Here is a 24,283-nt window from a genome sequence, read left to right as displayed (position 1 = left end):
CTTCCTACCTACAATACTACAATGTACATACATTTATAATATGTGGGTGTGCCATAAGTATCCAATAAGTATCCAGTGAGTATCCAATGAGTATCCAATAAAATTCTTAATTCTTGTGTCCACAGACTCCACACTCAACCCTACCGAGGCAAATACTGGATAGTTGAGTACTTTGATCATGGCTGATTGGGTTGATTTGGGTCACTGCACGCCCATTGCGTTGTCACCTGCCTGCAAGTCATAAGTTGAATTCATTGGCAAATGGAAACTCCGCGGTGACCAACCACCCACCAAATTTCCAGACCGCCAGATAGCCCACATAGTCCACATTGCCTGTTTAGAGCTGCCCCTCTTAGCCACCCCTGTAAGCTAGAGAATAAATTTTTTTTCTTCAATTTTTTATTGGAAGCTCATCACCTCTTATCCAGCATCTAACGTACAATGTAGGTAGAACTCCTCACCCTAGATAAGTACGACGTAGTAGTTAGCAGTGCTAACCTTGAAAGTGTATGGTGCTAACTTGCTAAGTATCTCTTAGTAGTAGATCCTGTAACTACGATAAGTACAGTACTACTACTAGGTACAGTATGTACTGAAGTGCCTGAACAGTATGCACTGAACAGTACTTACACAATGAACGGGTTACACACCTACCACCTTTTACACACTTTACCACGCACCACACACTCAACCAACCTATCGTATCTTTTTTTCTTCTTTCTTCCACTTTTTCCATGTCATGCATGCATCGGGAACTCATTGACTGGATTGAATGAATGAATGATTGATTGCACGAGCGGACGAAAAACGATTGCTTGTTGGCCTGCTTAAGCTTAGAATAATACTTTCTACTCAATTCTGTTATTTGATTGATTGCGATACGATACCCCCCCATCGAAGCAAGAAAAAGAAAAAGAAAGAGTATCATTCGGTGGAATCAGACTCGATTCGGTAGGATCATTCGTCGGTAGACCGGAAAGACACGATCTATTTCCGACACACCAAAGAAGAAAAAAATAAAACCAAGACCAAAACCCTCAAAACCCTAACACCTCCCAACCCTCAGCACGACATGGGTAACATACTCTCTACTTTCTCTAGCGCCACTACTCTCGCCCAAGAGGAGAGAGAGGCCATAGAGAAAAAGATTGCCGAAAGAGATGAGAACATTGCTACCCTCGAGAAGAACTTGGCTACCAAGGAAGAAGAACTTGCAGGTGCAAAGAAGGACCTCACCAAGACTTCCGAGGAACTAGAACTTCTCCGAAAGAAGGTCGCTGAGTTGGAAGCCCAATCCAGCACAGCCGGCCAGAGTACCCAAGAGCAGATTGAAAAACTTCAAGCTCAATTGAAGCAAGCCGCAGATGATTCCACTCAACAGATTCATGGTCTAGAGGAGGTCGCTGCTGCTCGAGCAAGCGAGCTTGACCAAGCCCGTGCTCAACTCGCCGAGCTAGAGGCGAAGCTCAATGACTTGCAACAAACGAAAACCACGTTGAGTGAGGAGTTGTCGGCCGCCAAGCGGGAACGCGCTGATGAAATCGAGCAACGAAACTCCCTCGAGGCTTCGCTGAAGGAGCAACTGGCCACCTTGAAGGAAGAACTCCTCGCCTCCAACAACAAGCATGTCGCATTACAAGATGACCACAACAAGCTCGCAGAGCAACTGGCATCCCTAAAGTCCAGTCAAGGTGACGAGTACAACGCTCTTGAGGAGGCACATGCCCAACTGAAGAAGGCATCCGAGGAAGAAATTACGTCGACCAAGAACAGCCTAACGGACATTGAGCAAAAGCATGCCAGTTTGCAACAAGCATACGACCAATTGGTAGTGGAATCTGGCGAGAAGGTCACTGCTGCGGAGCAGAGCGTAGCCGAGTGGAAGTCGAAGCACGAGACCCTGCAAGGGGAATACGACAGTCTCGCGAGCGAAGCGGCAGCTGCGAAGGAAGAGGCGGCCAACGGTGATGAGAAGAAGAAGGCTCTCGAGGCTGAGTTGGAACAACACCGCGCCGATCTAGAGAAGCTCCAACAAAATGTGGCCGCCTTAGAAGAAAGCCAGGAGAAGTCGAAAGCTGACCACGCGGCCGAAATCGAGAGCGCTAAGCAAGAAGTAGAGCAACTTCAGGAAAAGCTGAATGCACTTCAGGGCGACCACGACAAGCAAGCAGGCGAGCTTAGCGGCGCACAAGCCGAAGTTGCCGAGCTACAGAGCAAGCTCGCATCTGCGCAAGCCGAGCACGAGCAGTTGCAACAGCAGCACCAAGAGCAGGTCGCAGCGCTTGAAAAGGCCAAGGAAGAAGCTGCCGAGTTGCAGGAGAAGCTGAAGTCTGCCGAGGAGCAGAACGAACAACTGCAGAAGAAGCACGACGAGCAATCAGCGCAAATTTCTGATCTGGAGGCCAAGATAACAAAGGCTGGGGAGGACCTTGAAGCAGCACAAACTGTGAGAAACCCTTGAGATTCTGTAATACAAATTAGTGAAGATGTTAGCTAACAATATCCAAGGACAAGGCGGCTCTTGAGTCCAAAGTCAGCGAGTTGGAGTCCGAAAAGCAACAAGACCAGGAAGCTCAAACCGTCCTGAGTACCAAGCTAGAAGAAGCACAAGCCACCATTGCTCGCTTGGAGACCGAGAAGGAGGAATTTGCCGTAAAAATCGAAGCCGCCGAGAAAGAAGTCAAGAAGGTGAAGGAGGACCACCCTGCTGAGGCCAAGGTGAACGGTAACACGAACGGTACAGCAGCTGAGGAAGAGGCTTAAGGGATCCTGGAAAACCTAGGAGACCTAGGAAACCCAAGAATCTCTGGGTGAACGGCCCCTCCAAACGGCACCATGAATGGCACGAAGGAACCTTAATGTTAATCTTAGTCAAAATGTCCTGTGGTGACATTGCGAATCGTCCACTCTTATCCAAAAGTGAAAAACGGTTATGCGGTTCGAAAGGTTACTTAACAACAACTCGTGGCATTGCTAGCTTTCCACCAATGAAACTAGAGGGTGTGGTGTTGTAGGTTTTACCTTACTTTGAGCATGCTATCTTGCCTGGAAACAAACAAAAAACAACAACAACGACAACAAATCTTCGGAATAGGTAAACGCTCGGGTTCAACGGGAAATGGTTTTTATGAATGAAGGGCTGGATAGGTAGGGAATACCACTAATGAGAACGTGGTCCAAGGAATCGTATAAGGATGATGTGCTGTGTTGTCGTTTGTCCTAATAGTTTCCCTAACTTTAATCGAGATCGGGCTTATGTAGATGAGGTGATGAACTGGTCTGAGATGAAGATGAAGAAGAAGAAGCTATTTCAATAAAGATACCACACTCATTAATGTTTATGCATTCACTGCGCTTGTGACTTGAAGGCTTTGGCTTGTGAGGGATGACATTATCATGACCATCATCATCATCATAATATTGTTATTATCATTAGCCGCACCCAGGCTCATCTACATCTAAACTTGCGGCATCTCGGCCACCACCACCACCACCACCGTATGCGCCCCCATCAAGGATAACAGCCTCATTATTCTCCAGATCATCCTGCACCCTCCTCCACTGCGACGCTTTCGGGTTACGACCTTCCAACTCAGCTCCCTTCCCCTTAGCTTCAAAGACAGGCCTGATCAATGAGCCTAACAGGGGATTCTTGCTGAAAGCGCCCCCACCAGTACGATTCCCGCTACTTTCTCCTAGAGCCTTCCCTTTTCCTTCTTGTTCTTCCTCTCCTCCCGGCTGATTGCGCTCATCGTCTGACACCGGGCTCTTCGGCCGCTCAATCGCCGCCATCTTCTTGACGACCTTGCCCTTGACGACGTCTATGCTGACGACCTGCCGCCGCTTCTCGTACTCCGGGCGCGCGTTCCACTCCATCTCCCGCAGCGTCTTCTGCTGGCGCTTTAGCTCGCGCGCGCGGTCCTCGGGGGTCGCCCAGATGTTGCTGCTGAGGCCGGTGACGGCGGCGCCGACATCGAAGTCCGCGGCCTCGTCGCGGACGGTGGTGCGGCGCGCGTTTTGCGATTGGAAGTTCAGGAGGCGGTCGCGGTGCTCGAGGGCCTTGGCTTCTGCTTCGCTGAGTTGGTTGCTGTCTGGGGTTTCTCGGGGCTTGGTGAAGGGCGCGGGGGTCCGCGACACGTCGGCTTTCTTGTGCATGGAGCGGTCGGCGGCCATCTTCTCGCGCCCCCGCTCCGTGCGCAGCTCGCGGATCATGGCTTGCACTTCGGCGGGGCTGAGGAGGGGCGTGCCGCAGAAGGTGCAGGGGCCGAGACCTTCCTTCACGCAGATGACTTTCCCGCAGTTGAGGCAGTTGGGCGCGGCGGCGAGGAGGGGGTGTCTGGCGGCGATGCAGTTGCAGCGTCTGGCGGCGTCGTCGGTGTCGCGGGTCGGGTTGGTGGTGGTTTCGAGGACGCTGATGGCGTTGTCGAGGTCCGACAGGGCGGTGGAGGCGCCGTGCATGGCGGTGCCGCCGGTAATGTGGACCTTGGTTTTCTGGACCGGGGTGGATGACCGCGCATTACTACTAGAGTTGGAGTTGTTGGGTTTCGGCTTGGGCTTCCGGACGTCTGATATCAGGTGACCTGGGGTAGTAGGGCCGGGTTTTGGAGAAGGGCCCTTTGGAGGAGGGTTCTTCTTCGAAGGTTCGGATCCAGACGGCGTCGAGGCAGGGCTAGACCGGCCAGGCATGTAATCGGTCTCAGCATTTTTGTTGTACGCTACACCAGGTGCAAAGCCAAGATTGGCAACTGGACGGGGCGCAGGAGTGCGCAGGGGAGCCTTTTCCTTCTTGGGTGCCCTTGACGGCTTGGGGACAGGTTCAATACCCGAAGAAGAGTTTCTGCCTGACGAGGCTTGCGACGACCTTGGATCCTGCCTCTTGGAGTTGAAGGTAGCTATGAAGTCTATGCACTCGGGTGACTCGCCGAGCAGGTTGCGAAAGTGATCAGCAGCCTCTGCCTTGGAGAGTGTGGCGGCATAGTCTAGAACCTGCTTCAACTCGGGATCCGGGAGAGGTAGTAGTTTGGAAAGTTGAGATAGTGACATGGTTGGTCACTTGATGTGGAGGCCCAAGATGTTATGTGATGTATCTTTTTCCAAGGTTGTTGATTCTTGGTTGTTATATTATATCTGACTACTACATGTAGTAGTAGTAGGCAGGCAGGCAGACAGGCAGACAGGCAGATGAGATACTTTGTATTATGCACAATGATAGAGTTCAAGTTGTGTTGCATAAGAAAAGCAGCATTATGTGGCTCGTGCGCTACTAAAAGAACGTTACGACAAAAGACAGACTTCAATGTTGTATGTACTCCGTAGTTACATGTACATAGTAAAGTCAAAATCAGAATCTCATATGGTAAGTACTTGTACAATCGTACATACATACTAGGTAGTGAGTACTACCTAGTACTATGTATGTATGTAGTATTGAATACCCGTCTTAAAAGAGACCAATGATGTGTGCCATGCGCCCTCACAACATCTTTCAATCCTACCCTTTTCCTGTCTTGTCACCCACATAAATGCTACCTTCCTACATGCATTGGAGTAGGTCCCTACATACCTAGTATCTGTAAAGACCCTCAAATTACCAAGTACCAGACATCACAAGCTCTATTCATGCTTGCTAACTATTATCACATGTGGTTGGTCATGCCTAGGACTTTAAGAGCATGATCAACTTGGAGAGTCTGCTACTACTAGTAGTAGTAACAATGACAAGTATAATGGCTTTGAGCAACCTCTCTAGTTAGACATAAAGTCATTCAAAGTCCCACATATAGTTATATGTATCAGTTGCACATGTGTATTTAATATGAAAATAGCAATTGATCTTCATTGCCCAACACAAAAAAGTGCAGAGAAAAGTGCAGAGAAAAGTGCAGAGACAACAAAGAACATCGAACTTTTACATAGTACCAGACAACCCTGGCGCTTCCCTGTCAGGTACAATACAGGTATGTCCATTAGCTAATACGATGGAGAGTCTTGGAGACTAGCCCCCGCAAATACAAAGTACCCACTACGTCATCTTCAATACTAACCCCTACTTCACATGTAGCTGAATTACTGATTACAGGTTGCGGTTTCCGATATTTAATCAATAAATCAATCGATCCTGTTCTACATAGGTTCTAGGCTGCATGTGTGTAACCTGCTACCTTGATGCCCAAGGTTTAGATACATTGTAGGTACAAAGTAGCGTGCATCTGCGCTGCACCTACACCCGCACCTGTGAGATGGCACGGGTTTCATATAACACCTTTGATTCAATTCCCTCGGCTGATTGGACCAAACCCGAATCCAAATCCAAACTCCAACAACACAGTTTCCATGGCCACAATAACGAACTGCCTCGATACTCCAAAGAAGGTCTGGACGAGGAAAGACATGTTACCCATCCTTACTACCACCTCTTCAAAGCAGCTGTTGCTTGTGTCATACTCGTCAGAATTCTCTGGGTATTTGCCGGTCCTCTCGCCGGACGAGAACTGTTCCCTCCAACCGAGCAAGAAGATGAAGATGTCAAAGGCACGTCTTTCCTAGACCACGAAAAGCCCATTAGCACTTTTGCCGGCAAGACGTTTTTGAGGCACAACATTCCTTATATCGACATCCCGGACGCGCTTGTCCAGGATGTATATTACTACAGATGGACTACCATTCAACGGAATCTTCGCTACATCAAGGCGGGGACCGGATATATGTGTACCGAGTTCGTCCAACCCGTCGGCTATGCTAAAGCTTTCGGATCTATCGATGCTGCCGCGGGGCATCAGATTGATGAGTCGAGATGGCTGAGAGACACGTTTTACGGTGACGATTATATCCAACTGTATACTCGTGGCCCAGCCGATGCCCTGCAGTATACTCAATGGATTCTAGATGCGGCAAGCCGTCGGGCTATGGTGACTGGAGATTCCCATTTCCTCGCTATCCAGCTCGACGACATGATTCGCCTATGGCACGAATGGGATCCATACTTTGATGAAGCAGCCGGCCTATACTACTATCAGCCCGTCTGGGACGCCCAGGAGTTGTCTCTTCCTGGGTTTATTGCTGACCCGAATGGGACCGACTGGACACTACGGAAGGATGGCCCATATACCTTTCGACCTAACCACAATGCGTATATGGTAGCGAATGCTCGAGCTATAGCCCGTGCCGCTAATCTCGTCAACGATAGACGTAACGAAGTTCTTTTTTCTGGACTGGCAGACGAGCTCGAAGCTGCCATATATAAGCGCATGTGGGCACCCGAACAACAATTCTTCATGGACATTATCCGGCCCAATAATCCGAACCTGACAAGACTCACGGGGAGAGAACAGGTAGGACTGTTCCTATATCGCTTCGGAATTGGTCTCAACACGTCCTACTCTCAACCAGCTGTCGATTCCATGTTTGACCCACAAGGTTTCTTAGCCCCTTATGGCCCAACAACCCTAGAGATTCGAGACCCATGGTTTATGGCTGTCAGGCCAGATGACTATTGTAAGATAGCCCCTATAAACGTAAATCCTCTTTTTAACCATGTTGGTAGGCTGCTATTGGAACGGCATGTCATGGCCTTATTCCACCTCGCACACACTCAAGTCACTTGCAAAGATATATCATTCCAAAACCACGAATGTCACTGCCGAACAGTATTTCCAATATCTTCAGACGTACGCGAGAACGCAACAAAAGAACGGTCAGCCTTATGTCGCAGAGTCTCATTATCCTTTTATCAATGGTTGGAGTGCCGATGGCTGGAATCATTCGGAACACTATGATCATTCAACCAACAACGACGATGTGATAACAGGCCTTTTCGGTATTTCACCGCGTCAGGATGATTTTCTAGAGATTTCTCCTATTGTTCCAGAAAACTGGACATATTTTGCCCTCGAGAATTTGCCATACCATGGCCACTTGGTAACTGTTTTGTACGACAAGGATGGATCTAGATACAAGGCTGGACATGGGTTGTCAGTTTTAGTCGATGGAAAAATGGTGCATGCCGGTGCCCAAAAGAGCGCCGTCGTACATATTCCTCGGCCCATATCCCCGGCTCCGGCACCCGTAAACATTGCAGCGAATCCTGCTGGTCCCGGGCAGTATCCTACGGCTGACGCCACATATACTAATTCCGGTGACTTCCAATACAAAGCTATCGATGGTGTGCTGTTCTATGATTCAATCCCTGACAATAGATGGACGAATTATAGATCTCCCAACCCGAACGATACTTTGACAATCACATTTGCTCGGCCAAGGACTGTGTCTTCGGTAACGCTGGCCATATTTTCGGACGTAGCCAGAGGGGGAGGAATTGACGTACCAGCCCGCATAGAGATTCATGGATCCAGCGGCTTGTTGGCCACATACAACGACTCATCTGCGTTTTTGGGTAATGACCGTAACGAGTTTAAATATGGCCAAGTCGAGACACAATTTCTAGCTGTCAATCTTTACCGTAAATCGTCTAACGTCTACGTTGGTATCTGCGAATTGGAGGTTTGGACGCCGCCAGTCCTCGGTCCAACTTACTACGCCGTCGATGCTTATCTTACCGGACAAGAGACTCGTGTCGTTTTTGACAATACTTCAACTGTCACGAGCAATGGAGCGGTTGTAGGAGGCTTGAGGTCAGACAGCAACGTAGCATTCTCTGGTATTGTGTCTGATGGTGGCAAATCCACCCTGACGCTTAGCTACTCGAATCTTGGACATACTGCGGCAAACGTGAGCATCGAAGTCAATCAAGAGTCGCAGAATACATTGGAGTTATTACCAAGCAAAGGTAACTATGTAAATGCTTCGGTTTATGTCAAATTGGCGAAGGGAAAGAATTATGTCAGTGTGAGAGGAGGTTCGGACGCTGTAGATGTGAGATTAGAGACACTGAAGATACACTGAGATATTACATACCTAACCTAGGGTAGTATAGTATATATGTACTGCCAGGCGATTCATCGCTACATACTACATAAAGTGCTTACTTACCTATTTTTATATGAACAAATGATCTAACATTGGAGTTTACACATATGTATGAAATTGTATTATGCATGTATAGGTATATATGCGTAAATGAGGGGGTACTTGCAGATTTGGATGGCTTGGCACAAGGTACAGACAGATAACCTTTTTGAAACTCTCGCGTAGTACTAACCTTTAAGTACCTAACACGTAGACAATGGACATAGGGTACATGTACTACTAAGTAGTAGTCATTCGGATTCGGAACATTGAAGTCAACAATTGACGAAGCTTTAAAATTACTAGGAAGGTTTCATCATCTTTCTACCAAGAACCAGACCTATCTAGTGTACCTAGGGACCTTCATAGTAACCTAAACTGCCTAACCTAGGCAAATGTTGCCACACGTCACTTTCAGATTTTCGAGCCAAATTTGCTATTACACCATTTAAACTTTTGGATCCTGGAAAGCTCGGAATTCCTTCAATTTCTTCAATTTCTTCAATTTCTTCATACATCCCACATTCTACAAAAGCCAGATAACACATAATCAGATGATTCCGCATCTGGTCTTTTGTAATCGTTCCATCTAATCCTAACTACTTCTATGGTCTTATTCAAAAGCCTAGAGTAAGGATGGCTCTTGTCGACAATCCCCAGATCAAGAGCGCCGAGCTGCTATCGCCTCTACCTCTATATTTCCATGCCTATGTCGCGCCTTTCTTGATTATATGGCCTATTTTTGCTAGAGTCTTCTATACGCCAAGTCTATACGATCAGCACATTGGTTCATCGGAGTGGACTTTTGTTTGGTGCGGCACCATTATCACGTTGCAGAGCTTGGTTTGGCTAAGCACCAACTGGAACATCAATCTCAAGGGTCTTTTTACTGCCACCAAGGTGAAAAGAGTCGAAGATGCCCAACTGATCAAGGTGATTCCTATCGCCAATGCCGGTACCGCCGATATATGTCCCCTTATTCGAGAAAAGGTACTACATTTCTTTTGAATATTGCTTTTCCCCAATCTTGCTTTCTGTCCCACTAACAAACACACCTAGGTTGGCGATAAGATAAATCTGTCCTTCCTTTTCCAGAAGCGCCGTTTCCTCTATGAACCCGCGAAGCAGACTTTCACTCCACTAACCTACGAAATCGATGCGGAGCCCAAACCTCAAATCCAATCATTTCAGAACTCGAAAGGTATAACGTCTCAGGCTGAACTGACAAGACTGGAGCAATACTATGGCACCAACACATTCGATATTCCTGTTCCTACCTTTTCGGAACTCTTCCGAGAACATGCCGTCGCTCCCTTTTTCGTATTTCAGATTTTCTGCGTCGGCCTGTGGATGTTGGATGAGTATTGGTACTACTCCCTGTTTACCCTCTTTATGCTTGTCGCCTTCGAGAGCACAGTGGTTTGGCAACGGCAACGGACCCTAAACGAGTTTCGAGGCATGAGTATCAAACCCTACGATATGTGGGTGTACCGACTAGGCCGCTGGACGGAAGTTCAGAGCGACAAGCTTTTGCCAGGTGATCTCGCTTCCGTTGCGCGCACAAAGGAAGACAGCGGTGTCGCATGCGACATGCTTCTTGTTGAGGGCACCGCCATTGTCAATGAAGCTATGCTGTCGGGTGAGAGTACACCGTTGCTAAAGGAATCGATACAGTTGCGACCCGGCGATGTCTCCATTGACACTGAAGGTCTTGATAAGAATTCTTTCCTTTGGGGAGGTACCAAGGTTCTGCAAATCACGCACGGCAACCCTGACGAGGAGAAACCTAAGCTTGCCTCCGGTGTTCCTGCGCCTCCCGACAATGGTGCCATGGCCATCGTGATAAAAACGGGTTTCGAGACTTCCCAGGGTAGCTTGGTTCGGACGATGATCTACTCAACGGAACGGGTTTCGGCCAACAATGTGGAGGCCCTCTTCTTCATTCTTTTCCTCCTCATCTTTGCGCTAGCTGCCTCCTGGTACGTCTGGGACGAGGGAGTCAAGAAAGACCGCAAGAGGTCCAAGCTCCTTCTCGACTGCGTTTTAATCGTCACCAGTGTTGTGCCCCCTGAGCTTCCCATGGAGCTTAGCTTGGCAGTCAATACCAGTTTGGCAGCCCTGGCTAAGTATGCTATCTTCTGTACAGAACCCTTCCGTATCCCATTCGCCGGCCGTATCGATGTGGCTTGCTTCGACAAGACGGGCACATTGACGGGAGAGGATCTGGTCGTTGAAGGTATTGCTGGCCTCGGTCTTGGCCATAGTGGTACAAGCACCCCTCAAGAATCTGATGGAGCGCATAGCCATTTGACTTCCGTCAAGGAGTCTGCAATGGAGACGACTCTTGTACTGGCTACTGCACATGCTCTTGTTAAACTGGAAGATGGCGAGATTGTAGGCGATCCGATGGAGAAGGCTACCCTTGCGGCTCTTGGATGGGTGTTTGGTAGAAATGATACCCTGACAGCAAAACCTTCTGTCGCAGCTGCGGGTGGCATCTCTGGCACTGTCCAGGTAAAGCGTCGATTTCAATTCTCATCTGCTCTAAAGCGACAAAGCTCTGTTGCGACCGTGAACGCGGCCGACCCGAAGACGGGCAGCAAGATACGCGGAACCTTGGTTAGCGTGAAGGGCGCCCCAGAAACGATCATGAAGATGCTTGTTGTCGTACCCAAGGATTACGAAGAAACCTTCAAGTACTTTACCCGACGAGGCTCTCGAGTACTGGCTCTCGCTTATAAGCAGTTGACCCGTGACAGCGAACTGGGCTCTGGCAGAATCAACGACCTAAAACGCGAACAGGTTGAGGCTGACCTTACCTTTGCCGGTTTCCTTGTCCTCCAGTGCCCGTTGAAAGACGATGCCAAACAAGCCGTACGAATGTTAAACGAGAGTAGCCACCGTGTCGTCATGATCACTGGTGATAATCCGCTTACGGCCGCCCACGTTGCTAGAGAAGTAGAAATCGTAGATCGAGACGTTCTTATCCTCGACGCCCCCGAACAGAATGAGGGAGGCGAGAAGCTCGTTTGGCGCAGTATTGATGACAAGACTTATATCGAGGTAGACGCGACAAAACCGATTGATCCCGAAATTATCAAGTCGAAAGATATTTGCGTTACTGGATACGCGCTGGCCAAGTTCAAGGACAATGTTGGTGCGTGGCGATCACTACTCCGTCATACCTGGGTGTACGCTCGAGTCTCCCCGAAACAAAAGGAGGAGATTCTCTTGGGTCTAAAAGATATGGGTTACTTCACGTTGATGGCGGGAGACGGCACGAATGATGTTGGCGCACTGAAGCAAGCCCACATTGGTATTGCCCTTCTCAATGGCACGCAGGAAGACTTGACAAGAATTGCAGAGCATTCTCGCAACATCAAGATGAAGGAACTCTACCAGAAGCAAATCGATCTTATGAAGAGGTTCAATCAGCCTGCGCCCCCTGTCCCTCCCATCATCGCTCATCTCTACCCGCCTGGCCCCTCCAACCCTCACTATCAGAAGGCTATCGAGCGAGAGGCAGCAAAGCGGGGCATCACTCCTGACGAACTTGCGAAGCTCAATGGTACCAATATTGAAACGGTGACAAGCCCAGCGGCCCAGCAACTGTTGAACCAAGACACTAGAACGGCCAAGCAACGGGAAGCTGCAAACAAGGCTGCCGGTTTTGCTGACAAGATGACGAGCGCGATGATGGAGCAAGAACTAGGCGATGACGAACCACCAACACTAAAACTAGGTGACGCATCCGTTGCCGCGCCCTTCACCAGCAAGCTACGAAACGTCATTGCAGTTCCCAACATCATTCGACAAGGCCGTTGCACTTTGGTTGCTACAATCCAGATGTACAAGATCTTGGCACTCAACTGCCTCATCAGTGCTTACAGTCTCAGTGTTCTTTACCTCGAAGGAATTAAGTTTGGCGATGGACAAATCACCATCAGTGGAATGCTCATGAGTGTTTGCTTCCTCTCCATATCTCGCGCCAAATCTGTCGAAGGCTTGTCCAAGGAAAGACCGCAGCCCAACATCTTCAACGTTTATATCATCGGCTCTATCCTAGGTCAATTCGCAGTTCATATTGCCACACTGATCTACATTGCCCGATTCTGTGACAGGCTCGAGCCGTAAGTTTTATGCTTTTCCCTTTCTTTTTCTTTAACATGGTGGCTAACGTTATGATAGGCGATCTGAAATGGTCGATCTCGAGGCTGAATTTACACCGTCGCTTCTGAACAGTGCAGTGTACCTATTGCAGTTAATCCAGCAAATATCTACCTTCGCGGTCAACTACCAAGGAAGACCCTTCAGAGAATCCTTGTCAGAAAACCGAGGCATGTTCTGGGGCATTATTTCTGTCACTGCTATCGCCTTTTCGTGCTCGACGGAATTTTTACCGGAGCTCAACCAGCAGATGAAACTGGTCAAGTTTACGAGTGAATTCAAAACAACGATGACGGGGATTATGGTGCTCGACTACTTTGGCTGCTGGGTCATTGAGGTTGTGCTCAAGCGACTGTTCAGTGACTTCCGTCCCCGTGATATCGCGGCGCGGCGGCCAGAGCAGAACGAGCGAGAGAGAGTTCGGAAAGAGGCAGAGAAGGCAGTGAAAGATGCCGAAGAGGAGCGGAAGCGGTTAGAGAAGGTTGAGGAGTTCGAGAGGAAGTTGGAAGAAAGAAGACAAAAGATTCGTGAATGGGGTCAAGGCACGCCAGCCCAGGCCGCTGCCGGAAGGTGATTCTAAGGCTAGTCTTGCCAATAGGAGAAGGCAAGTGTGGGCTAGAAGGACGATAGATGTATCAAGGCATAGACTCCACATGGTAGATATAGAGCATGCAGCATTGTGGGTGAATAATTTATCAGCTCTCTACTCAGGGGTATTACGATGAAAATGTCGGCATTACGTTATTTATTATGTACTAAGCTAGAAGTATGGGGTCCGGACAAACTTCGGGCTGAATTGGCTTCCTTTGTCGCTGGCTCGCTGTATCAGCCTGTATGTAGGTATTATGTACTTATAAACTCCAGATGCCCCCAGGTAATCAGCCGACTACACCTTCAATGTTAGTACTTAGACATCTACATCCTTGTTATGGATGCGCCTCGGACTAGAGGCATCGTAGTCTTTGGGGGTGGAACAGCAACAAACAGTCTAGTGGATGTGTTTGAGAATATTAGAGAGAGTCGAAACTGCTGGCTTAGTTATGTCATACCTATAAGTGACAATGGCGGAAGCTCATCCGAATTGATTCGTGTATTTGGTGGTCCCGGTATTTGTCTCATCTCATCTCATCTCATCTCATTCCATTCCATTTCAGTATGACTAATAATAGTACTTAGGTATTGGCGATGTTCGCAGTAAGTTATAAACTACATTTATATATGTTATATATATTACATATAATATATTCGTTTGAATGAACAAAGGAATAACCCCCAATCGGGTTCGCTGCCGCAGGTCGACTAGTGCGTCTCATCCCCGGCTCGGATACCGATGCCGAACGGGCATCTATCAAGGACCTGTTCAACTATCGGCTGTCATCCGACCCCCTACAGGCACGATTGCAATGGCTAGACATTGTCGAGGGACGGGACGGGCTCTGGGCGAATATCCCGAGCGAGAAGCGCGAGCTCATCCGGTCCGTCTTCAACCTCGTTAATCTGGAGATAGTGAAGAAGGCTCGGCCTAGCTCGGTCTTTAACTTTTCGAAGGCGAGTATTGGGAATTTGTTCTTGACTGGGTATGTTTGCTGTCGTTCCGTTCTATTTCTTCGCTTTTAAGAGTTTGCATGTCTGTATGTATCTAGATAAATATGTATGTATGTCACTATTACAGTACACTACTAACCAATTCATCGGGTATTTTCTTTGGTTCTTATAGAGCTCGGGTTTTCACAGGCTCCCTCGAGTCTGCCATCTATCTACTCTCCACCATCTGCTGCATCCCCCCAACCGTCTCCGTCCTACCAGCCATCAACACAAACTTCACGCATCACATCTCCGCCGGTCTAGCCGACGGCACCCAGATCACCGGACAGAACTCCATCTCTCACCCTTCCGCACCCACCGCGTTGCCAGATGTGGGCGACACCCCTATCCCCAACAACGACAAGAACAACATCCCATGGCAACAGCACATGCAAGAAACCGAAGAGCACGACCGCATCGAAGACGCCACCCTCCCCGGCTCCCTCCCCACCCTGCGCAAGCAGTACATCGACTTCACCAAGGCCGCCGACGAGGACCTGCCGACGCGCATCGAGCGCATCTGGTACATCAACCCGTACGGGCACGAGATCCGCCCCTTTGCCAATCCCAAGGTCCTCGACGCCATCCGCACCGCCGACGCCCTCGTCTACAGCATCGGCAGCCTGTACACCTCCATCGTGCCGAGCCTGGTCCTGAGGGGCGTGGGCGCGGCGCTCGCGGATCCCGCCGGCGTGCGCTATAAGATTCTGGTGCTGAACTCGACCGTGGATCGCGAGACGGGGCCCAGCAAGGCCCCCATGACGGCCACGGATTTTGTCCTGGCGATCGCGAGGGCCGCTGCGCAGACGTTAACGTTAACCCAGAACCAGAACCAAGACAACAGTCACGACAACAACGAACAGACTAGATTAGACGTGCGCAGATACGTAACCCACCTAATCTACCTCGAAGACGAAGGCGCGCCTAGAGTGAACAAAAACGAGCTGTTGGGCCTGGGTATAGAGTGCATCAGAGTATACGGACGGCGGGTAGAGGGGAGACTACAGTACGACGAGGCGGCGTTGGCGCGGGCGTTCGAGGCGGTGATTGGCAAGCCGGAGGTGTTGCGGAGTCGGAGGAACACGAGTAGACAATGACATGTTTATGTTTATGCTCATGTTTATATATATTTTAATGGGCGATTTGATTTGCTACGCTATGCGAGGACATAAATACATACGTATGTACTAGGTTTAAGTACATTGTGAAGATTTATTTTGTGTCTACGCAGCGAAGGAGGGGAGATAAAAAGGGGGTGGGGGGCATCGATCGTGAAATCATGTCTCTTGGAGTCAATATCGTACATTTTTGGGGTACTAGGCTTATCATCATGTTTTCCCATAAGGTTTAAGAAAAAAAAACCAACCAAACCGACTTAGCCTGCATCATCTGAGCCAACCAAGCAGCATTGTCCTTCTTTTTCTCCCTTTTATGAGATTATTTGTTATGCCTCTCTTGCTAAAGTCCAGGTCTAAATATTAAGATAGTCTATTTAGGAGGGTTGGAAGCGACAAATGCAACGCCCTTGCTGATGTTCTTCTTCAAGTCAGTTAAGCACGCTTCTAGAAGGCCAGCCTCGATCGAGTCGACCTCGCCGATGGGGTGAATCTTCTCAACACCGTTGGGGCCAAGCTCAACCTTGGAGGCGAAAAAGTCGATGCCCTGGTCCTTGTATAGGGGGCTGTCGACGAATGTGGGCTCAACCACACCGGCCTCTCCCTGGGCGGCGCGGAGGAGGGACTCGGCCATACGGGCACCAGCCATGGCCATGGACAGAGTGGCGGAACCAGCACCGTCCTTGGCCTGAACAACCTCGTCACCTCCGAATTGGACGCGCTTCACGAGGTCGGCGTTGGAGGTTAGGTCAGGGTGACCGCTCTGGCTGAAGAGAGGGACAATGGTGACACCGGAGTGACCACCAACCACGGTGATCTTCTCATCCTTAGGGTCGGTACCCTTAAGCTCGCTCACGAATCGGCTAGCACGGACAACATCGAGAGTGGTGACACCGAAGAGACGCTTGGGGTTGTAGACGCCTTGGGCCTTGAAAACCTCGGCGCAAATGGGGACGGTGGAGTTGACGGGGTTGGAGATGATGAGGATGTTGGCGTTGGGGCAGGTTTCGGCGCAGGCCTTGGAGAGGTCGCGAACGATGGAGGCATTGGTGTTGAAGAGGTCATCACGGCTCATACCGGGTTTTCGGGGAACGCCGGCGGGGATGAGAACGATGTCACTGCCCTTCAAAGCATCGGCGAGGCCAGTAGCGGAAGGGCCATAGCCCTTGACGGTGCTCTTGGTGTTGATGTGGGAGACATCAGCAGCAACACCTATGCGCGAATTAGTTTTATGTTAATAATAGTGTCTAGCTTTCGGGTTTTAGAAGGGGAGGTTTAATTGGCTTGGGGGGTTTTCAAGTTTGCCAATTGAGAGAGCAGAGCTCAACGTACCTGGGGCGCCACGGATATCGTATAGAGAAAGCTCGGTAACGCGGGGGTTGAGCTTTAGGAGCAGAGACAGCGGCTGGCCGATACCACCGGTGGCACCTAGAACGGTGACCTTGGAGAGCTAGAAAGAGGGCAAAGGAATTAGCAACTGGCGCATGGTTTGGGTATTATCCCCGGTCATCAGCTCAGATAGGACATGAGAAAGCATTATAACATGTAACACATGGCATCAAGGTGAATATTAAAAAAATTATTCCTCACGTTTCGCGCCGAGACCGAGAAAGCTCGGCGTTGAATACCACCGAAAATAGCTCGTGCGGACATCATATTGGCGGTTGGTATACTGGTGCAATGCTCTAATTGTTATAAATTGAAATCCGATAATACGGAATTAGAGAAAAGAGTGTGTGGGTAGAAGTGGGAGGAGGGGAAATCAATAAGACCCAGACAAGTACAAAAGTTGAATTGATGGAGTTTCAATGTTGGGAAAGACGAAAAAAAAGAAAAGAAAAAAAAGGTTCGGCCATTGGCACCAATTGGAAAACCCCCGGGTGTGCGAGATTCCACGCCATTTTTCTGTTTCCCAGTTTCCCGACGGCTGTCCGATCATTCAACATAGGAAGGAAGTACCTCTCTGTATCTACTTACGTCAAGTTACGTGCATATGTACCTAGCCTCACGTGTTAACATCCGGACGATGCCGGCGCTAGGTAAGTAAGTATTGTACAGTAAGTACCTAGTACCGGTGTAATCTCGGTATATCCGTGGAACTTCAATGTTTCAACAACATGAAATATTTCAATCTTCATCAATCTTCATCAATCTTCATCAATCTTGTTAACCACAATGAAATGCCTGATTCATATGTGTGTACAAATAATTAAAATAATTAAAATAAAATTCCAAGTATATCTAGCTTCTACAAAGTATTCATCATACGCGAAAACTTCCATCACTTGGACCCCCGAAAATATGAAAAGAATTTACCCACTACTGTGCCTCCGTTCGCCTTTGCCTTCTCCTCCTTCTCCTTGTCTTCCCTCGCTTTCTGCTCCCTCTCCTCGGTCTCTACAAGGTAATCAATAAACTCGTCGCATATACCATCCTCAACTGGAATTTCATCTTCCAGATAGTCGGAAGGGTTGTAGTCTTCACCGCTTAGGGCAGCATTGTCATCCAGCGGAACATCGTGAAGAGTGTCTTCGTCATCTTCATCATCGTCCTCGTCTTCTTCCGATGATTCCTCTTCATCTGAAGACTCCTCTTCGTCTGAGGCTTCATCGCTCTGGGTGTCATCTTCAACGTCTTTGGTGGCAGTTTTAACGAGAACTCCGCCGTTGTCCTCATCGGTGCTCTCTTGCTTGTTCTCGGCCTCGTCGTTGATACGATTGTCGAAAGTAACATCAACCTTACAACCGTCATTGGCCTTGGTTTCAATCTTGCTATCGGATCTGATGTTATCCTGAGGAGGATCGGATTTAACGTTACCCTGGGTAATGTTGCCGCTGTTGCCGCCCGGGTGGCCTGTAATAGCCACTCCGTAATTCACGTCGACCATACACCAAGGAACATTCTCATCTTTAGTTTTCGCACCACTTTCCAAGCTGCTCCTACCGATATCCGCGTAATTTTCACTCTTCCTTTCGGCAATATTCTCGGCTTGGCCCACCTTCTCCTTCTCCGTCTCCTTCTTCTCCGTCTCCTTCTCCTTCTCCGTCTCCTTCTCCTTCTCCGTCTCCTTCTCCTTCTCCGTCTCCTTCTCCTTCTCCGTCTCCTTCTCCTTCTCCTTCTGGTGGGCTTGCTCACTCCCCTTATCCAATACTTTGTCTTGAGGTTTGCGTTTCGGCATCCGACCAATTACGGTCTCCTCCACGTCTTCATCCCCCTCCTCCTGGTGAGCTTGCCCATCCCCCTTACCTAATACCGTGTCTTGGGGTTCGCGTTTCGGTATCGGGCTAATCAAGATGTCTTCCACGTTTTCATCCTTTTCTTTAGTCTCAGGGGGACTATGTTGTGTTTTTTTCGAGAAGACTTTTGCGTTCTTCTGACCTTGTGTCTGGTCGTAGCGGCTCAGGATATCTTCTTGCCATGTCTGGTTGTTAGACCCAGCAAAAGCGGGAGCTACCATGTCCACGTCGGCTTTTGTACATCCTGGAAGGATCAGGAATTTGTCAAGTCGGTCTGCCGTATCTACTTCTCGGACAAACTCTTTCTTAGCCTTGTCTTCCAACCCACATGCTGCGACCCGTGGTGGTTGAACCCCGCACGCAAATTCCATCCCCCCAACAAACAAAGTTGACTCTTCGTGCTGGCAGTTTTTGGTGCAAAGATAAACAATCGGTCCTTTAGACCTACATCCGCATGTGTGATAAAATACATAGCTTCTGCATGTGGTTGACATGGGTTTGAATTCCTTCACGGTATCCAGCTTACGAGGGCGGAGATCTATCAGTGGACTTCTGGCTGGTGGCGGTGTCGGGTTTGCCGACTGCGTGGAGGTCGCCATTTTGAGAATAAGCAAGCCTGCCTGCTTCGTTGGCTATATCGTTGGTTTAATTCCCCAGGTCTGAGTCCCATCAACTGACCAAGGTCATTCAGCGCCTTCTGTTTTATGCGAGAGAGCTTGCCCGATGCCTTTCCTTTGAGGATGTCCGAAACCATAGGTTACGGGGTGAGAGCTTGATTTATTCTACACACTCGGCCTTGTTCAATGGTATTGTATCACAATTAGAAAGGATCATACAGCAAGACTGACGATTTCTTTGATCAAAGCATTGTTATCGAACGATCCCTTATTGTCCTATTATACTCGTGTTGAACCTCCTTGTTCTGTTACATGTAATGTATCCTCCAATTCTTTACCTCCTTTGTTAAGATTAGCCTATGTGGTATTTCAGTTAGGTGCCTAGGTAGACAGTAAGTAAAGTCATGGTTTCTTATTGGTGTTCATTAGTTAAACGCTATAGTGTAGTATAAACTGTATAAACAACTTTCTTCTATCACGCTATCAAGTAATCAAATGCGCTATTCACCACCCCCACGCCAGCTTCTACGGGTTTTTCTTCTCTGCGCCAGGAAACCTATCCATCAAACTTCAGGTGAAGTAACTGTGACTCAAATATACCCAGCTGAGTCTAGGACATCGGATTGCCCATCGTTTGACTAAAGATTGGCAAAAGGTCTAGGAAAATATTTAAAGGCTTGCCCCTCCCCATTCAACCTCGTTTCGCTCGGGCAATCTGGCAACATAACGGCTCCAAAAAGGTTCATGTTCATTAAGGTTTAGGATCGGAAGCATCCACGTCCAACTGTCTAGCCATGGATCCTTCGCCCCTTTTTTCTGTGCTTGCCTTATTAAATAATCTCTCGACCTTCGCCTCATTGCTCGATACTGGTACGAGATTTCCCGAAGTAGCTTTTGGAACTCGGATTCTGTTGATGTCGAGGCGATCTGTACTATTGTTGTGACGAGGCGAACCCACTCCCAGGCTAATTCAGGGTCGTGCGTGCCCTGAAAGTGACGAAACTCAATAGTGGTGTGATCATTCACTCTGTTGTATATAGCCAGACACAGTCGTCTGTTCTTGGTACGCTGGTTTGTGTAAGACAGCAAAGTCTCCAGTTCTTGCATGCTTCTAGCGTTCGCTAAGACAGCGATTCGTTTTCTGTCTATCCTGGAGAAATACATGGGGATGTGGTTCTCATTATCGTCGTTTTGATGACCATGATGTGTATCTCGTATGTATAACCGACTCCACATCTTCGTCAGTTCCTCTTCCTCCTTGGCATAGTTGATTTCGGCATATTCAAAATTCATCGCGGCCAGGATGGAATTCTTGCGAGCTGGTGAATGGAAGTTCCTTCCTCGTCCATGGCTGCAGAGAGAGAAGAGACACGGTTCCAGAAGCCATCCTAGAATCGCGACTCTCTTGGCAGTGCTCAACTTGAGCCCTCCCCTATCACCGACATGGACGTGAAGTCCGCCCATCGGCGTACATGAGGGTATCAGGGAAGAGCCAATCCGTGGATCCCAAGGCTTGCCACCCGCCATAACGGCATTCATGGCAGCCTTGAACTCGGCGCAACCTTGTTTGTCATAGTTGAGGACGCGAGTCGCCATCTCCATGCCTATTCTTCCCTTCCCTTCGGCGACTATACCCATCGACCTGGTGAAGTCGGCCAAAACGCTGGGATCCCCCGAAAAGCAATAGTAATATTTCCAATCCTTCTGCTCCATCGGGTGCCTGCCCGGAAAGGTATACGCGTCGCCTGTGAACTTGCTCCATTTCCCTAAGATCACGGCGGTGGGTAGCGGCTTGGGTAGGTTTTTTTGGAATATCATGGCCATTGACTCGTAGGTTTTCTGATGGAAATCGCCGCGGATACCTGTATCGGGGAGAAGGAAAAACTTGACCTCCACGCCGAAGGTCAAAGCTGGCTGGTTTGCCATGTTGTGATGCTAGTAATCATGAAGGGTTGGGAGCGTGTCGTTGTTAATATTATTATAGTACCTGATACGGAGTTGGTATTGAATTGAGAGGATATGCTGTGTATATTATGAATGAAAGAGTGTGGAACAGCTGATGTAGGGGGCTAGCTTGAGGTACAGGTCATATAACAAGCTTTATACTGCGGGAAGCTTCAATGTTGTGTGGGGACCACGTTTAGCCATGTCATACCTACCAGTAGTGTAGTGATGAGGTAATGGAAGGTATAGGGGGAGGTAACGCTGTTTCCCTTAGATGCCATGTTAGTAAGCAAGTGTAACTATATATCGACTGTTAAATTCAATGGAGTGATGAACTTCTTCTCTGACTAATCAGGTTTGAGCGTGTCTAGGTGGCTACACTATTTACAATGGTATGATATAACTTCCATCCTTTTGTTTGTATTGCTTGACTCCAAATCTCTTCGAGTTCATGAAAAACTCAAAGCATCCAGTCTGAAAGCTTTCAAATGCTCCGATGAACTTTTCAAGCTGCGCTTGAACTTTCTCATCGTACTCAAGCCCTTTAGCTCGGAGAGAGGCAGCCGCAGTATCAAACGACTGGGCTGAAGCATACATTCCCTGTACGAGCTCTTCAACTACCGAGTCCAACGACTTTCCAGATTCCGCAATCATAATGGGCACCAGGTTTGTCGGTGTGTCCTCGTACTAAAACTCGATTTAGCTGGGTTATTTAGACTCAGGGGCGAATGAAGAGGAGTGCGTACCATTTCTTTCTTCAGCGAGTACAAGTCGTTGCAACTAGTCGAACCGTTTAGAGGTCCCCATACGAGGAGATGGTGGAAAGATCGAGAGACAATGAAACTTACATCAGAGGCTGGGCACTTGTTTCTAGACGCATGATCTGTACCTCTTCACACCAAGCAAGACTATCGGGCAAAGCGATGTTGTGCACATATTGACTCATAGTACAATAGGGGAAAACTGCGCCGACGCCATGGCGGTAAGACCAGTACTCCTTAATGTCAGGCAAGTTTCCTGAGAGCCGGAAGGCTTGTTCTATAGCGTTGGCTTCGATGAATTCTTGAAAGTCATCGCCAAGCTTGTCTAGATCAATACGACCTCGAGTAGCCGCTGTCACTCTAGGCGCAAATGCCTCGATACTCGCAAACTCCTGTGGCACACGAGGAGCTCGGCGGTTAGAGCTGGCCTTGGAACCGTCCTGTGAGAATAGATATCGCATACAAGCTATCGACTCCTGTCTAAGCTTGGTGGCAAGGTCAAAGTCAGAAGCGAAATCTGGTGTATCGTCCTCAATCTCCTTGTCGATTGTATCATCAAAGATAAAAAAGATCATAGACATTAGAGCTATCGTTTTCAATTGCTCCAGCTCTGCATCTGGATAGGTCCTAGAGTATATCGAAGTGTTTAACATGTATCAAGCCCGTGCGTCCAGGATAAATCAGCTTACAATGAGGCGAACCAGCCGAGATCGATGGCCTTTGTCTTTTTCTTGGCCTTTTCGTCTTTGACATACTTGTTTATGTTCTCTTCAACAAATGCCCTTAGCTCATCACAATAGGGGCTGAGCCCAGCAGTCCAGTTTGCGTAAACGGGCCTCAAGTCCGGAATCGTAAGTAACTGTCCTCGCAAACTCCTGAGAGCTGCTACTCCTGTACTTTTGTGCATGGTTGGAAAAATGATAACTTGGTCAGAATAAATATTGGAAAGAGGCAAGAGGCTGGTGAACCGAGTCCCAAAAACAACAACTTGGGGGGAATAGGAAGGCGTTTATCTATCTGGTCGAATCCTCGGGTCATCAACCCTGAGACACGATCGCGTCACATAGTAAATATCTACATGTATGCTCGTTCCGAAGCTCCCTGTAGATCCTTCCTCGGGCCGCACTAGGCCATCCACCTTGTCCGGTTCGTGCTATTCTAAACGAGGTTCGTCGAAAGTTATCACAGACATCTGGTGGAGACTATCAAAACTACCAAGTTGTCAGGATGTTGTCGAGAGTAGTCAGGAGAAAGAGGTACGCCAACGTGGCATTGCATATGTCATTAGGCCAATGGGGTGACAATTTGTCACCTACCGCTGAAGAACATGGGCTATAGGCTCCTAGTATGACACAATATGAGGAAACAAAGCCAGCTTACACATGTAACCTTAGCTGGTCTTGTAAGATAGGTATGTATCAGTCTTCACACTGCAGTGTCTACCAATCTAGTCTCCAACCTAGTGGTTCTATCCCTGTTGCCTATGCAGTGTTCCATGCAGGTTATGGGGTATAGGCTGGGTGGTTAATCGTCCTTGAAATTAGAAAAAAAAAGCAAGTATAGTATCATGCCTACATACTTGCGTATCTAACTCTTTTTTTTTTTTTCTTTTTTTTTTTTCTTTTTTTTTTTTTTTTTATATCCTTTCCTTACCGGTGAGCTTCTACCCTTGCACATATGTTATGTTGATTGGTCGATTAGAAAAAAAGAAGTGAGTGTCCAGGTACGCTAAGTACCTAATAGGTATCTATATATTATACACATTAATTACTTGGATCTTTCACGATGATTTGCTAACAGTTCCCAGCTGAACCATGTAGGTCAGTATAGAGTTAAAAAGAACCCCTAGAAAGACCCCACCTCTCCCCATAATTCCCATATTTCCCATATTTCCA

The 24,283-nt window shown here is 48.4% G+C and overlaps 9 protein-coding genes across 9 annotated transcripts; 4 read left to right on the top strand and 5 right to left on the bottom strand.

Annotated features, from left to right (window-relative positions):
- Positions 1–409: 409 nt before the first annotated feature.
- Positions 410–3,335, top strand: GGS25DRAFT_472989 (uncharacterized protein). The gene is made up of 2 exons (XM_049259501.1): positions 410–2,446; positions 2,509–3,335. The coding sequence occupies exons 1-2, from the start codon at positions 1,073–1,075 to the stop codon at positions 2,761–2,763; spliced, it is 1,629 nt and encodes a 542-aa protein (XP_049122087.1). The 5' UTR covers positions 410–1,072; the 3' UTR covers positions 2,764–3,335.
- On the bottom strand, positions 3,298–5,255 carry GGS25DRAFT_472988 (zf-C2HC5-domain-containing protein). Its single transcript, XM_049259500.1, has one exon. The coding sequence runs from the start codon at positions 5,041–5,043 to the stop codon at positions 3,433–3,435; it is 1,611 nt and encodes a 536-aa protein (XP_049122086.1). The 5' UTR covers positions 5,044–5,255; the 3' UTR covers positions 3,298–3,432.
- Positions 5,256–5,826: 571 nt separating this feature from the next.
- On the top strand, positions 5,827–9,004 carry GGS25DRAFT_472986 (Six-hairpin glycosidase-like protein). Its single transcript, XM_049259499.1, is given in 3 exon segments — positions 5,827–5,851; positions 5,864–7,494; positions 7,544–9,004. The coding sequence occupies 2 exon segments, from the start codon at positions 6,240–6,242 to the stop codon at positions 8,899–8,901; spliced, it is 2,613 nt and encodes an 870-aa protein (XP_049122085.1). The 5' UTR covers positions 5,827–5,851; positions 5,864–6,239; the 3' UTR covers positions 8,902–9,004.
- A 164-nt stretch (positions 9,005–9,168) lies between these two features.
- Positions 9,169–13,705, top strand: GGS25DRAFT_527837 (uncharacterized protein; the record flags this gene model as incomplete). The annotated part of the gene is made up of 3 exons (XM_049265121.1): positions 9,169–9,954; positions 10,024–13,094; positions 13,153–13,705. The coding sequence occupies exons 1-3, from the start codon at positions 9,601–9,603 to the stop codon at positions 13,703–13,705; spliced, it is 3,978 nt and encodes a 1,325-aa protein (XP_049122084.1). The 5' UTR covers positions 9,169–9,600.
- On the top strand, positions 13,580–16,008 carry GGS25DRAFT_64380 (UPF0052-domain-containing protein). The gene is made up of 4 exons (XM_049265927.1): positions 13,580–14,237; positions 14,308–14,325; positions 14,426–14,708; positions 14,849–16,008. The coding sequence occupies exons 1-4, from the start codon at positions 14,060–14,062 to the stop codon at positions 15,810–15,812; spliced, it is 1,443 nt and encodes a 480-aa protein (XP_049122083.1). The 5' UTR covers positions 13,580–14,059; the 3' UTR covers positions 15,813–16,008.
- Positions 15,924–17,779, bottom strand: GGS25DRAFT_64391 (malate dehydrogenase-like protein). The gene is made up of 3 exons (XM_049265928.1): positions 17,421–17,779; positions 17,163–17,280; positions 15,924–17,042 (listed from the first exon to the last, which is right to left on the bottom strand). Exons 1-3 carry the CDS (start codon positions 17,484–17,486, stop codon positions 16,204–16,206), a joined length of 1,023 nt encoding a protein of 340 aa, XP_049122082.1. The 5' UTR covers positions 17,487–17,779; the 3' UTR covers positions 15,924–16,203.
- A 178-nt stretch (positions 17,780–17,957) lies between these two features.
- GGS25DRAFT_472974 (uncharacterized protein) lies at positions 17,958–20,161 on the bottom strand. Its single transcript, XM_049259498.1, has 2 exons — positions 19,932–20,161; positions 17,958–19,872 (listed from the first exon to the last, which is right to left on the bottom strand). Exon 2 carries the CDS (start codon positions 19,663–19,665, stop codon positions 18,112–18,114), a length of 1,554 nt encoding a protein of 517 aa, XP_049122081.1. The 5' UTR covers positions 19,666–19,872; positions 19,932–20,161; the 3' UTR covers positions 17,958–18,111.
- GGS25DRAFT_472971 (uncharacterized protein) lies at positions 20,162–21,834 on the bottom strand. The gene has a single exon (XM_049259497.1). The coding sequence runs from the start codon at positions 21,607–21,609 to the stop codon at positions 20,353–20,355; it is 1,257 nt and encodes a 418-aa protein (XP_049122080.1). The 5' UTR covers positions 21,610–21,834; the 3' UTR covers positions 20,162–20,352.
- A 105-nt stretch (positions 21,835–21,939) lies between these two features.
- GGS25DRAFT_472969 (terpenoid synthase) lies at positions 21,940–23,896 on the bottom strand. Its single transcript, XM_049259496.1, has 5 exons — positions 23,705–23,896; positions 23,078–23,599; positions 22,476–23,015; positions 22,374–22,407; positions 21,940–22,314 (listed from the first exon to the last, which is right to left on the bottom strand). Exons 2-5 carry the CDS (start codon positions 23,293–23,295, stop codon positions 22,012–22,014), a joined length of 1,095 nt encoding a protein of 364 aa, XP_049122079.1. The 5' UTR covers positions 23,296–23,599; positions 23,705–23,896; the 3' UTR covers positions 21,940–22,011.
- Positions 23,897–24,283: the final 387 nt, after the last annotated feature.

The sequence above is a fragment of the Hypoxylon fragiforme genome (assembly GCF_022984875.1).
Source record: "Hypoxylon fragiforme strain CBS 206.31 chromosome Unknown GGS25scaffold_1, whole genome shotgun sequence".
NCBI classification, from domain to species: Eukaryota; Fungi; Ascomycota; class Sordariomycetes; order Xylariales; family Hypoxylaceae; genus Hypoxylon; species Hypoxylon fragiforme.
The sequence above is the reverse complement of the archived record's forward strand: the minus strand, read 5'-3'. Positions and strand labels throughout refer to the sequence as shown.

Bases quoted from the DNA above. Each gene is read 5' to 3' on its own strand.
- GGS25DRAFT_472986 (XM_049259499.1), top strand. From the start codon at position 6,240: ATGGCACGGGTTTCATATAACACCTTTGATTCAATTCCCTCGGCTGAT. The intron at 7,495-7,543 runs GTAAGATAGCCC...CCATGTTGGTAG, and splicing joins TGTCAGGCCAGATGACTATT to GCTGCTATTGGAACGGCATG.
- GGS25DRAFT_472969 (XM_049259496.1), bottom strand. From the start codon at position 23,295: ATGCACAAAAGTACAGGAGTAGCAGCTCTCAGGAGTTTGCGAGGACAG. The intron at 23,016-23,077 runs GTAAGCTGATTT...GATATACTCTAG, and splicing joins CTCGGCTGGTTCGCCTCATT to GACCTATCCAGATGCAGAGC. The intron at 22,408-22,475 runs GTAAGTTTCATT...CGGTTCGACTAG, and splicing joins ACAAGTGCCCAGCCTCTGAT to TTGCAACGACTTGTACTCGC.
- GGS25DRAFT_472989 (XM_049259501.1), top strand. From the start codon at position 1,073: ATGGGTAACATACTCTCTACTTTCTCTAGCGCCACTACTCTCGCCCAA. The intron at 2,447-2,508 runs GTGAGAAACCCT...ACAATATCCAAG, and splicing joins ACCTTGAAGCAGCACAAACT to GACAAGGCGGCTCTTGAGTC.
- GGS25DRAFT_64391 (XM_049265928.1), bottom strand. From the start codon at position 17,486: ATGATGTCCGCACGAGCTATTTTCGGTGGTATTCAACGCCGAGCTTTC. The intron at 17,281-17,420 runs GTGAGGAATAAT...CCCTCTTTCTAG, and splicing joins TCTCGGTCTCGGCGCGAAAC to CTCTCCAAGGTCACCGTTCT. The intron at 17,043-17,162 runs GTACGTTGAGCT...ATTCGCGCATAG, and splicing joins CGATATCCGTGGCGCCCCAG to GTGTTGCTGCTGATGTCTCC.
- GGS25DRAFT_472974 (XM_049259498.1), bottom strand. From the start codon at position 19,665: ATGGCGACCTCCACGCAGTCGGCAAACCCGACACCGCCACCAGCCAGA.
- GGS25DRAFT_472988 (XM_049259500.1), bottom strand. From the start codon at position 5,043: ATGTCACTATCTCAACTTTCCAAACTACTACCTCTCCCGGATCCCGAG.
- GGS25DRAFT_64380 (XM_049265927.1), top strand. From the start codon at position 14,060: ATGGATGCGCCTCGGACTAGAGGCATCGTAGTCTTTGGGGGTGGAACA. The intron at 14,709-14,848 runs GTATGTTTGCTG...TGGTTCTTATAG, and splicing joins GGGAATTTGTTCTTGACTGG to AGCTCGGGTTTTCACAGGCT.
- GGS25DRAFT_472971 (XM_049259497.1), bottom strand. From the start codon at position 21,609: ATGGCAAACCAGCCAGCTTTGACCTTCGGCGTGGAGGTCAAGTTTTTC.